We start from the raw sequence: 12,250 nt of genomic DNA on the forward strand, positions 1-12,250 counted from the left end.
TCGAGCTCCGCGAAAGGCACGTTGAAAATATCTGCGTTACGTGTGTTATAAGACGCAGGACGGCAGGTGATCTCGTCAGCGGCGGAGCAGTCCATCAGGCCCGAGGAAAGTTTAAAGAATGTGCATAGATCCAGATAGGATCTACGCTGTTGTAGGAAGGGAAGGTTTAGAAAGCGGAGGCGGGAGGGGTAATCCACACGAGGGAAGCTTTTCTTAAAGAAGAGAGAACGGGTGAATTTACGTTGTACATTTTCAAGGGCAAGACAATCACAGTTACGAGTGGGTGACCAGATCACGGAGCAATACTCGAGGGTATTCCTCACAAGGGAATTGAAGAGAGCTGAGGAGGGTTGGATGGAGTCAAAATCAGAGGAGGAGCGAAGAATAAAGCCTGACAATTTTGCTGCTCGATTGATGACATCGAGGCAATGGGTGTCAAAGCGGAGCTTATTGTCGAAAGTGACTCCGAGGTCTTGAGTGGAATTTAAGCAGGATAAGGAATGTCCGTTAAGCGAGTAGGAGAAAGATGTGGGTGAGGATTTTAGGGAGTAGCACATAGAGTGACACTTTCTGACGTTTAGCGCTAAACCATTAGTCGAGCACCAACGAACCAGAGTGTCCAGGTTATTCTGAAGGGAAACACAGTCCATAGGCGACGATATAGCGGAAAACAGCTTAAGGTCGTCTGCATAGAGCAAACAGGGACAAGTAAGGAGAAAAATAAAAATAGCAAAGGACCCAGAATAGACCCCCGTGGGACGCCAGAAGAGGGGGAGAAGGAGCGGGAAGTACAGCCGTCAAAAGAGACGCGGCAGGATCGGTTGGAAAGGTAAGAGGCAAGCTATAAAACAAGTGGTATGGGAACGTTTAGGGACGAGAGTTTGGATAGAAGTATCTTGTGATTTACAGTGTCGAAGGCTTTCGCGAAGTCAGTATAAATGGTATGCACTTCTTGCGGTGAATTTAGACATTTGGCGACAAAGTTGGTAAAGTCAAGCAGGTTGGAGGCAGTGGACCTACGTTTAACGAAGCCGTATTGTTCTTTCACTATGTGTTGGCCAAAGTGGGCGGACAACCAGTCGCTGACATATTTTTCCAGGATTTTGGAACAGGAGGAGAGGAGGGAAATGGGACGGTAATTCTCGGCAAACGAACGATCGCCACTTTTGTGAATGGGGATAATGAGAGCCTCTTTCCACAAGCTGGGAAAATGATTCTCTTCAAGGCTTTTGTTGAAAATAAGAGGTAGGGGAAGGGATATGGACTTACCAGTTTTGATCAAAAAGAGGTTTGGAAGACCATCGTAGCCAGGTCCGACCTTGGCATCAAGTTCGCCAATGAGGTATTCGACAAGGATAGGAGTAAGAAGGGGAATGGTAGGCGATGCGGGGCAGGCTACATCTACTATCGGGAGGGATTCGGAGGAAGGTGGAGGAACATAGACTGACGAAAAGTAGCGGCAGAGTAAATCACAAGATCATTGGGGGGAGTTAGCAGAGAAGCCAGAGAATTTAATGGACGGAGGGGATAACTGGGCGGGGCAGCGGGAATTGCGAATGTGGGACCAGAAAGGTTTCAGATTTCCGCGCTTTAGTGAGTCTTCCACGCTGGACAAATATTTGTGTCTGGACTTACGTATTAAAGATTTGACCGAGGAACAAAGGGATTTGAAAAAAACTAAGTCAACAACGTTTCTAGAAGACAGGAACTTCTTTCTCGCAGTCTGTTTTTGACGTAGTTTTTTGTGAATTTCAGTGGTGAACCAGACGGGGTAAGAGCGTAAGCACTTAGGAGAGGAGGGAACATAACAAGGAAGAAGATCAGATAATATGGTATAGAAAGTGTTGAGTGCTTGATCACATGTAAATGGAGAGAGCATGGGGACCCAGTTGATTGACGCCAGGGCTGAGTTCAGACCTTCGAAGTTCGCCTTAAGAAAGTTGAACTTGGTAGGCTTGCGAACGACAGGAGAGTGGAGTCGGGATATCTGAACATCGAACTCGAGAGCAGGATGATGGGCGTCAGGGGCAACGTAAGACGGAGCATGAAGGGATTGGGAAAGATAACGTACAGGAAGGTTAGAGAGCACAAGGTCAAGAGTGCGATCTAATTGGTTTCTAGAAAAGTTAAATTGGAGGGCCCCACAGGTGTACATGAAAGTGGATAGAGGAAGGGAAGGGTGGGGCGAGTTATTAGGGAGGGAGGGAAGGCCAGGTGTAACGGGCCAGGAGAGCATAGGAAGATTAAAGTCACCACAGAGGATGAAAGGAAGTGAGGGAAACAAAACGGTTAGGGTCTCTGATAATCTGTCGAAGAAATCCTCGTACAGAGAAGGCGGGCTTAGGCAGGGAAAATATACTCACGATATGATAAAGGGACATACGTTTGGTGGAAGGACACGTATGGTAACAGAATCGTAGGAGGAGGAGGAGGAGGAGGAAAAGATGATTTCGGCACGGAGAGGGGACTTAACAGCTACCGGGGCACCTCCGCCAGTTGTCTTGCCAAGCGCAACGCAGTCTCTGTCAAAACGAAACACAGAGTAACCTTCGAGGAGCTCAAAATCTAAAATCCTGTCATCCAGCCAGGTTTCAAAAATGCAGATGACATGATGTTGGAATGTTAAGGCAGACAGTTTGAAATCCGACAGCTTGGTCCTTAGACCCCTTACATTTTGATAAAACAGCGTATAGTTATTGGTATCATTCAAGTTCGGCGAGGCAGGCGGGCGGGCCGGAAATTTTCACGAATCTTAGACCTCTGATAAGGCTTAACGAAGACCCCCTGTGGCCAAAAGGAGGATTAGACGATAGCATCGAAGTCATGGGGATATGTGACTTTGAAGGAAGCTGTCACTCGGTCAGGAGAGCCATCCTTCGTCAGCTTCACACAGGAAAGAGGTGACAAAGTTGAGTTGCTTTTGCTTCTAATATAGGCCAGAATTTCGTCGGGCGTAGTGGAGTACGCTAGCCTTGACACGAACAGCTGTTTCGGTGGCGAGGCGACGTTCAATTGGGGGCCGCTCGGACGACATGAGGTCGGAAGGGCCTGCGGTTCAGCGGTGGCGGGCGTCGATGATACACAGGAGGAAGCGTGCGGTGGTGCTAATGTAGCGACTGTAGGATAAACGCCAGAACTTCGTTGCGCATCCGATGTTGCGTAGGGAACTTGTCCCTCGGATGGAGGATTTTTCAGTAGGCTAGCGGACGTCATCGGGTTGATACCATCTTCAGGCCTCACTGAGGCCGAGGACAACTGGTCCTCTGAATATCGGTGTATGACAAATAGGCCCATTTCCTTCCTGACGTCTGATATGCTAACCTTTTGCTGCTCCATGCCTTTTGATGCAGGGGCTTAGTTGTTGGTGTCCTTCTCAGTAGGTAAATGATAAGCTTGGCTCCATTGCTTGACTTAGCAACTTCTTCCTGTTTTGTGTAGTCACCTGGTTGTCAGTATTGCGGAGAAGTGCCTCTGTTGATGCACGAGTTTGTGTGCTGTATGGGGTCCCGATTATTTGTTTTGTGTGAAATTAAACCTTATTAAAATCGATTCAATGTCTGTCTGCTCGTCTGTCCGTCTGTCTGTGCGTCTGTCACACAAGATTTATTCCGAAATGGCTGGAGCTATCGTCACGAAATTTGGAGAAAATATGCGGTCTTTGAACTGCTAGACGTTCAACGAGGCGCATCATTTTGTGTTGAATTTAAGGGGGGCTCCCCATATATGTAAAAGGGGAGGAGGTAACATTTTTTTTCACATAATATGGTCAGGTCGGGTATCAAATTAGCGGGTTCGATTAGTACTTTTCGAAAATGATTTCCTATATTGAGTGAAACATAGTTGAGTGAGGACTCAAAATATGTGCTCCAAAAAGTGAAATGAGTCTTACAAGGTGTATAATAGAACCAAGCTTAAAACTATTCAAACAACCAAGAGCGCAAATGCTACTGGGACTCACCGGTTCTACCTGGCAGACGCTGTAGACGCTGTAGCGTGCAGTTCTATCATTTCTAGCACTGAGGGCCCATGGCCATAGTAACATCCTTGACGAAGCACCCTGGGAAATCTGGGCATTCCCTACGGATTAAGCCACACATCAGCTGAGCTTCACGAGGAATTTCGCTGTGGAGTTTCCAGCCAAAGCAGCGTGGAGGACTGATGACCTGTTGCAAGGTTATGACACAGTATTCTTCACCTACGTATCAAAGATGGTCCATGGAGTTGGTGCGGGATCTTTTCGGTTCCAGTGTAGCCGAGTCATACGATCTCTCAGAATTCGCTAGCGCATCTCAGGTGGAAGTACCGGCGATACTGGACGCCGATCAGTCGTTAGAGCATGATCCTAGCCACAGATGTTACATAGCTATTCTGACCGACAGCCAAGCAGCTATTAAGGCTTTGTACTTAGTGGTGAGGTCCCTCATGGTGGTGAGACAATGCAGGGACGCGCTGGACAGTCTCGGTGGAAGGCTTTAAGTCACTGGCTCTTGGGCTCCCGGTGATAGGAACATAGATTGGATCACTTCCCACTTCTCGGTAAACGCACTATGAAACTTTTTCCATTCTTATGAATCTTTCAGCCTCTACAAAGCTGCCGAAGAAGCACGACTTCCGAAGCGATTGCGATCCGATCTAGGTGGTGCCTTACGTGAATTCACAACACGTGAAAGTCATTGTTTTTTACAAATGAAAAATGAAGATGGATGCACAACGTTATTTACATCACAAGAAAGACAGTGGTTAGTTTTACAAGTACTGCAAGGTTTACGGGCTGGCAAAAGTGATATTGGAGCGCTACAGGGGAAAGCCAGCGTTGAAGAAGGACAAAGTATAGGTAAGTTACTAATGGAGGAAGCAAAAGGTCCTTTTTGTTGGCAAATTTGATTAGTGGGCTAAATTCATATTATCCTTTTGTTTGACAGTGGCAGCTTGGCAAGAATCCGGCCTTATTCTACAAATCTTTCCACTCCACGAAACAAGTGCTTTAACGAGGTTACAAATGAGTTGGGTGAAAAAGGTGTTTGCACCGCAACCTCTAGGTAGATAACTCTGAACGATCATCCTTTTTTCAATTTATGGACTATTAACTGTTCTCAATTTTTTGTATTCCAGACGATATAGCCGAATATTTCGGCGTCAAAGTTGCCCTTTACTTCGCCTGGCTTGGCCACTACACATGTGCTCTGGGAGTTCCTGCTGTGTTTGGAACGATCCTTTGGCTAGCACTTTGGGGTCGTGGTCAGACAGCTCAGGACATGGGTCATGTTCTCTTCTCACTTTTCAATGTAGCCTGGGCCTCGCTCTACTTGGAAGCATGGCGTCGATACTCGGTGGAACTTGCCTTCCGATGGGGTACCCTTTCAACGCCTCCGGAACTCTTGGAACCACCCCGACCTCTGTACAAAGTAAATTTCCGAGTTTCAATTTTTTCTTAAGGAATTTATTTTCATCTTTTTAAGTTCTACTTATTTTGAGAACAGGGTCCGCTGGTGGAGAGCAGTGTGACGGGACGTCTGGAACCTAAGGAGGCACCGGCATGGAAGCGTCGAGCATTTCGATACTTTGTCAGCTTCCCCATCATTGGATTGTGTTTAGTGTTGGTATTTGTTGTAATGTTTCTCATGTTGCAACTGCAGGTTAGTGATTGTTGTCTAATAGTTTGTTAGCAAACAGCTTAAAGTTGTAGACGCGGCTTAACGTTCTAGTGTTACAGTAACCACTCTAGCTGAAACAGTTCCATTGAATTCTTGTTCGCATAGAGAGATAGCAACAGATACGCATTTGTTAATAATACAAAACGCTTTTAAATTCAATTTAGACAAATTAGATAAAATTACTTAACATACAATTTACTGAACATTGCATACTAACATCATTCAATTGGCTTTATTTTTGCACAAACGTTCTTTTGCAGGATTGGCTCGATTTTTATATACCCGACCGAGGAGTTTTAACTTGCATGTGCGATTTTAATAAGGTTTTGTTGAATTTCAGTTATCTTTTTCTCATTTTGCTATACATACATAAAAATCCCATGAATACATTAGTTCTGCACAAAGCACTAGATATTGTTTGACTCGCTAGGGTATTACCCAAAGCCTGTATTTGCATTTCGGTGGTACGTGAGTGTCTGCGAAATTAAGGACATTCTTCAGCCTTTAAAGCTACCGGTTACGAAATTACCATCGATTGCTGTCTTTTTGCCTTAAAGTCCTTGAATTCCAAATAAGGTTCGCCTGCCCCCAATAATATAGCACGAACGGCGATGAAAAGTGTACCTTTCAGGCAGGGTCGAAAAACACTCGGAAGTTATCCGGGAAATCGTGTTAGGTATATACATATGTGTTTGCAGGTAACAAACAATTTCGACTGGCAGAATGTGCTCAAGATTGAGGAAATTCCATAGGAAGGGACTCATTGAATGTTCTCGCCAAAGCATTCCAGAGGGGGACGAAAAATTAGAGCGAAATGAACACAATGAATATGTCTGTGCTCCCCCCTTTGGTCTTGAAGGATATGTCCTCCTCCCTCCCTTTACCAAAGTTATGTTTGCAACTCAACTCCTTTTTCAAATTCGTGACGTTCGAACTTGAAATTGCCAAGGTTACGAAACTTCTCCCCTTCATAGTCTTCCCGATGAGTGTTGAAAACGCCAGGTCTAAAAATACTCTGAAGGGGGAGTTCAGGACCTTAATATTTTCGCCGATTACCGCGCTTATCTCATACGTATTCAAACCGAGGGGGTTTCGTTTTGATCCTAATGCCTTACGTCTATTTCCACTTGAAGGTAAACCATTGTCATCATCTCTTATTCGACATAGTCTAATATCGATTAAGAGAAGGCAAGGCAATTTCATATGAGCGTATACGGCACCATTCCCAGCGCCATTCTCATGATATGCTTTCTACGTAACGCTTTCAATATCCTTTTTCGGTCTTATTATTGTATTATGGGAAGTGTTTTTGTATCGGCGATTGCATTACGTCTCTTCTATTTTTGGGAGCTTTGTTCGTATCACTTTAATTGAATTCGATCCCTGGATTGTAGAAGAACCTCGTGCCACTTGTATTGTTTGGGCACCTGACGTGCTAGGTTCATCTTATTGGCCACTTATTTGTCCTGTACTTGGACTGAATTTAATAAAGCCTACGGTAAATAATCGATTTACTCAACAGCCATGTGTGGGATTAGTGGATTGTTACCGTTGACAGGGAGTTCGTGAGATTTTCCTTTCAATTATGTATCTCGCAGGATAATGCGATGAATATCTGATGTAATATCATTTTGCTAGGATGTAAGGGATGATTGTAGACGAGGTCGAGGAATCCTGTTGCTTAGTGATAAGCAATATGAAGTTTCATAACAATGCTGTAAAGATAGATGAATTTTGATGAGGTTTCAAAATGAAGTGGGACTAGTGACTCTCGGTAGTAAGATGAGAACTTCTCAACTGGTGTTGCGTCATTTAGCTGTAAGGAGACTGTAAATGTAAATTCATGCATAAACCATACTCGGCTTTTATTCTTCTATCTATTTTATCCTACTAGCTTCCATTGTCTCATAATTAGTTAGAACCTACTAAAACACTTACTGCCCGTAGCCCTGTACCGGAAATTTAGTAATAAAATAAAAATGACTTAATTTTTAGGTAAAATTAATTTTATCTCCTTCAAAATAACATCCATCTGAGATAACACACGTGCGCCAGCGTTTCACTCACTCGTCCATGCACGTCTGGTCAAACAAGCCAGGCAGATACAAATGAAGCATTGTCGAATTGACAGATATGCCACTGGTGTTACCAGCTTAAAATAAACGGTTCTGTCAAACGTAATTCGCTTGAATTGAAAATTCTCGGTACTTTTTGATCCTAATGTAAATCAGTTGAAATATGAAATAGTAGATCTAAGATTTACCTTTAAAGCGATTGCCGTAAAAGAAGTGCTTACATAGGCCAATTTCTGCCTTCAATCCGGTCACGCCAAGTTTACTCTAACAATAAAGATACATGCAGATTTCCCTGCAACATAAGAATACTCAGAATTTGGTCGATGCGCGGCGAGCTGGCCCAAACCCAGATTGACGCCAAGGAAGGTTTTGCTGTGTGTTTGATGGGATTGGAAGGGAATCATCCACTATGAGCTGCTCAACTATGGCCAGACCCTCAATTCGGTCCTCTACTGTGAGCAACTCGACCGTTTGAAGCGGCCAGAAATGGTCAATAGGAATGATGTTGTCTTCCAAAAGGGCAACGCTCGGCCTCAAACATCTTTGATGACCCGTCAGAAGCTTCGGGAGCTCGGATGGGATGTCCTATCGTACCCACCGTATAGTTCGGACCTGGCACCATTGGATGGATGGATTACCATCTCGTCCGGTCCATGCAAAACGCTCTTGGTGCTACTAAGTTGCCCTCAAAAGAGGCTTGCGAAAACTGGCTGTCTGAGTTTTTTGCAAATAAGGAGGGGTTGTATAAGGAGGGATGATGAAATTGCCTTCTAAATGGCAGCAAGTTTGCGAACCAAACGGCGCATATTTGACCTAAATCGGATAATTCTAAGTATAAAAAACATAAAACGTCAAATTTCGATCACAAATAGGACCACCCAATGTTAGTTAGTTTTATTTATAATGTCAAATGCTAGCTCAGAGCCTCGGAGAACATGTGATCTCATTCTAAAGGAAACTGAAATATAGAGAAATCTCGGAGGATGCATTCCTTTTACTCTCTTCTTGTTAACATCGAGGGATAGTTCAAAGTTTGTTAATCGCTGCAAAAGGGATCGATTTCTAACCACCTAAGGATTGCGCGGCATGAGATAAGGATATGTTAACAGAAGGGGTTACCGCTGCCAAAGGCAGGTCTCGGTTCTAGTCTTTGCTTCCGGCGCGTAACTGGGACCGATGTTGAAGACGCCATGGCCACTCGCCCTCCAGTGTCGGTTGCTAGTTGCGGATAGAAAGAGACTCACGGGTTGTGGGAGACAGCTTCACAAATCCCTGGAAAAGAATGTTTCTGGTTGCGATATGCCTGAATGTTAGTGTATGCTTAGTAGCCTGTGTGAAGCGACGCAGGGCTTCTTCCACAAACGACGAAGGATTCGGCCTTTTATATTCCGACAAAGAGAAAAGTTCACCTGGAGTTTGGACCGCCGTTCCAAATAGTACCTCGGCTGATGAAGCTTAAAGGTCCTCTTTAAAAGTTGTTCAGAGGCCGAAGAGGACTGTGAGTAGCAGCTCCAAGGGATGTTATGATTGCACATGAGTGTGGCCTTGAGCGTTCGATAGAAGCGTTCAATCACGTTCTTCGGCTGCGGGTGATATAGTGTTTTTTTTAGTGTCGGGATGGCTCAAGTGGTTAGAGCGCTGGACTGTCGTAGCGGAAGGTCGCGGTTCAAAATCTCACTGGTGACAGAGAGATTTGTTATCGTGACTGGATGTCGGATACCAGTAGACTCAGCAATTTGAAGATCCTGATCCAATTGGATTGGCGCGCCAACGGTTATTATTATAGTGTTGTTCGCATCCGCTTGGTACCAAGGAGCTTGGTCAGCTCGGTAAAAAGCGCTGATTACTTGGTCGTTAGTCTGATGAATCGCAAGGAACGTTGGCATGGCCGAAATTGTTGAGGCCATCGAACGACATCTTTTCGTATGCCCTCCAGATGTACATTTGTAGACATATGCTCTCACGTTTAGGCGTTCGAGGTTGTGGATCATATCAAAAACTTTCATACGCAAGGAGGCTACCAGGTAAGGCCTAACGCTTCAGGTGAAAGAGTCGCACAGAATGCGGAGGCCGTCGATGTCAAATCGTTGCAATACCTGCCAAGTAGACGATATATTTCCACGTCGCACGCTTGAGCTTCGGCGATTGAATAGCACTGAATGAGGAGGGGACAACGATAGCGCGAACGGGCCGCTGCTACCTAGTTGTCCGTTGAACTTGAAAGTTACCTGTCGCGTTTTTTGCTGTTTCGAAAGGGGCGTCTAAGTCTTGAGAAATCCTTTAAGCAGCTTGTTCAGTGGAGCACTAGCAGCCCTCCGAGTGCGACGATAGATATTGAGCATTTCAAGAGTCGACAAAGTTCGGCGGTTGCCTTTAGCCTTGTAAGGTCCTCGATAGCTTAGAGCTTGTGCGAAGAAGGCCCCTCTAAAGAGATGGTGCAGTCGAGGTATTTCACTTTATTCCTGCCCAAGACACAATTGTCCGGATTGATACCTAATCGCGTGAGAGACAGAGTGAAACAAAGCGATCGCAGATGTCGAATGAGTTGATGGTGGTCATATGAAGTCGTGAATACATTGTCCAAGTGGCCACGCACGAACGGACAGATCTTGAAGGAGATATTCCATAGTGCGCTGAAGCGATGACCGCATTAATTCACAGAGACCGCCTGGTGGAGCGGTAAAAAATCCGAGCGCCCATTGTGGTATTCTCTTAGTTCACTACAAGGATCGGGAGCGAAATGGCTGTGCATACAAGCGATGCACTGTGGAGAACAGATATCCTTGAACTATTCTAGAAGAGCCGTGAGCTCTCCCGAAAGTGCAGCAACTTTCAAAATGGTGGAGACGCTGTGAATGGAAGTAGCTTTCACGTTGCCATACGCGGTAAGCCCAGTCAAAGAATCCTGTAACTTTTTACCTTTACCCAATAACCGAATTGCACGGCTGTGGCTTAAAAAGTAGAGAAATGATCGAACCTGAGTCGATCAGGTGTTTGTGGGGATGTGTTGCGGTCGGGTACATGCAGGCAGTTTTCTGCAGAAATAGTTGCGCCAGCCTCCATCGCCTGAGTTGCTGCTATTAAAGGAGCAAGGTGATATCAAGAGGGGTCGGATGGAAATCTAGGGTAGCTCCTTGCTCGACTAACTCTCCTCTGTCTCGAGCGTTCTCACTATTGCTTGTCGATGGCTGGGGCAGCGGTTTGGCTTTCTATTGATTGGTCATAAATGTCAGCTTGGCGATGCTGAGCCGAAGTGCTGTTAATTAATTTGCTGCTGATGCTCTAGAGGACTTGATTTGGGCATGAAGGGGCGGATCTTGGCTGAAGATGCCTTCAGTGCCAGAGTGCTTGAATGGAGAATATCTTTTACAGACTCCAGTGGAAAACGGATCCTGACAATCAAGACGATAACCACGTCAATGTTTCAAGCTGCGAAGGAGGGATTCTCAATGAAACCTTCGTTTTGGAATCAATGGTGTCGTCGGTGGACAGTTCTAGACGACTCCGAGGCGAACGACCATCAATACATCGTATTCGAAGTGGTTGACGCTATATCTCGGCGTACAACAACCCGGTGCACTCCCTGCGTATGGAACGTTGCTGAAATTTGTCTAAGATTCAGGAACAGGCAGAGCCATTTTGGAGGGCATTTCAGGGGTTGACTTCGCAACGCGATGAACGAGTGCCAAGCCCGCCGCTGGTTGAACCAAACGAAGTTGTTTGGGATTTCGGCCGGATTGGCGATAATAATGTAGACGGCGCCGAAGATTTCTCACGATTTGCCATGAAGAAACTGGAGGACGGAATCTCTCCTACAAAAAATAACGAAATGCCCGGAGGAGATATATAAACCTGCGCTCTACCATCGACTGCTGCTCGGAGCATTCAGCGCTTACTTTACGGGGACATTTTTCTTCGGCTGGAAGGGGTTAAGGTTCGCGCCAAAAAGCATAGAAAGGGGAGATTATGAGCTATCACCTGCATGTGGAAGACTCTGCATGCTTGACACAGTCGCGCAAATGCTCCAAAAGTCCATGAATCAGTGCGTGCTGCCCAAGTTAGTTCGATTTTAAAGCAGGGGGATCCCCAGTGGACGCTTTCATGGAGGTTGCGGATGCTGTTCATCAAGCTGGCTTGATTTGACTTCAATGAGGTGGTGACCATCATAAGACGGAATTTATGAAATTTCGCCAATTCCGTGAGAGACTGCTCTTTGCTCTATGAGACGCTGGAGGGCCAGAGGAGGATGGAGATCACATTGGGGGGTAGCACAGGGGTCCATCTTCAGGCCAGGGCTCTGGTACGCATCCTATGGTTGCATGCTAGTGCTGGACATGAAAGGAGAGTTATGTCTGGTCCGTTATGCAGATGATATAGCAGGGTTTGTTGAGCAGGCACAAAGGAGACGGATAAGCCAAAGATTTCAGCCTTACTCTGGGAAAAACCGAAGTTCATCTTAACACATCTTAACTATGATAAAAAGGAAATCCTGACCGTGCGTCACATGCCAATCGGCGAGTT

The 12,250-nt window shown here is 45.6% G+C and overlaps 1 protein-coding gene across 2 annotated transcripts in view; it reads left to right on the forward strand.

The window, feature by feature from the left end:
- The window catches only part of LOC119651722 (anoctamin-8), a 131,405-nt gene that overhangs the window by 80,278 nt on the left and 38,877 nt on the right, over positions 1-12,250 (forward strand). The window contains exons 4-8 of one of the 2 annotated variants that reach the window (XM_038055444.1): positions 4,581-4,834; positions 4,923-5,039; positions 5,113-5,405; positions 5,481-5,636; positions 5,915-5,977. In XM_038055444.1, the coding sequence (XP_037911372.1) occupies positions 4,581-4,834; positions 4,923-5,039; positions 5,113-5,405; positions 5,481-5,636; positions 5,915-5,977 (883 nt within the window). The remainder of the gene's footprint in view (positions 1-4,580; positions 4,835-4,922; positions 5,040-5,112; positions 5,406-5,480; positions 5,637-5,914; positions 5,978-12,250) is intronic. The other variant, XM_038055445.1, reaches the window with a different exon arrangement.

This window comes from Hermetia illucens, chromosome 3 (assembly GCF_905115235.1).
Source record: "Hermetia illucens chromosome 3, iHerIll2.2.curated.20191125, whole genome shotgun sequence".
Classification (NCBI taxonomy): Eukaryota; Metazoa; Arthropoda; class Insecta; order Diptera; family Stratiomyidae; genus Hermetia; species Hermetia illucens.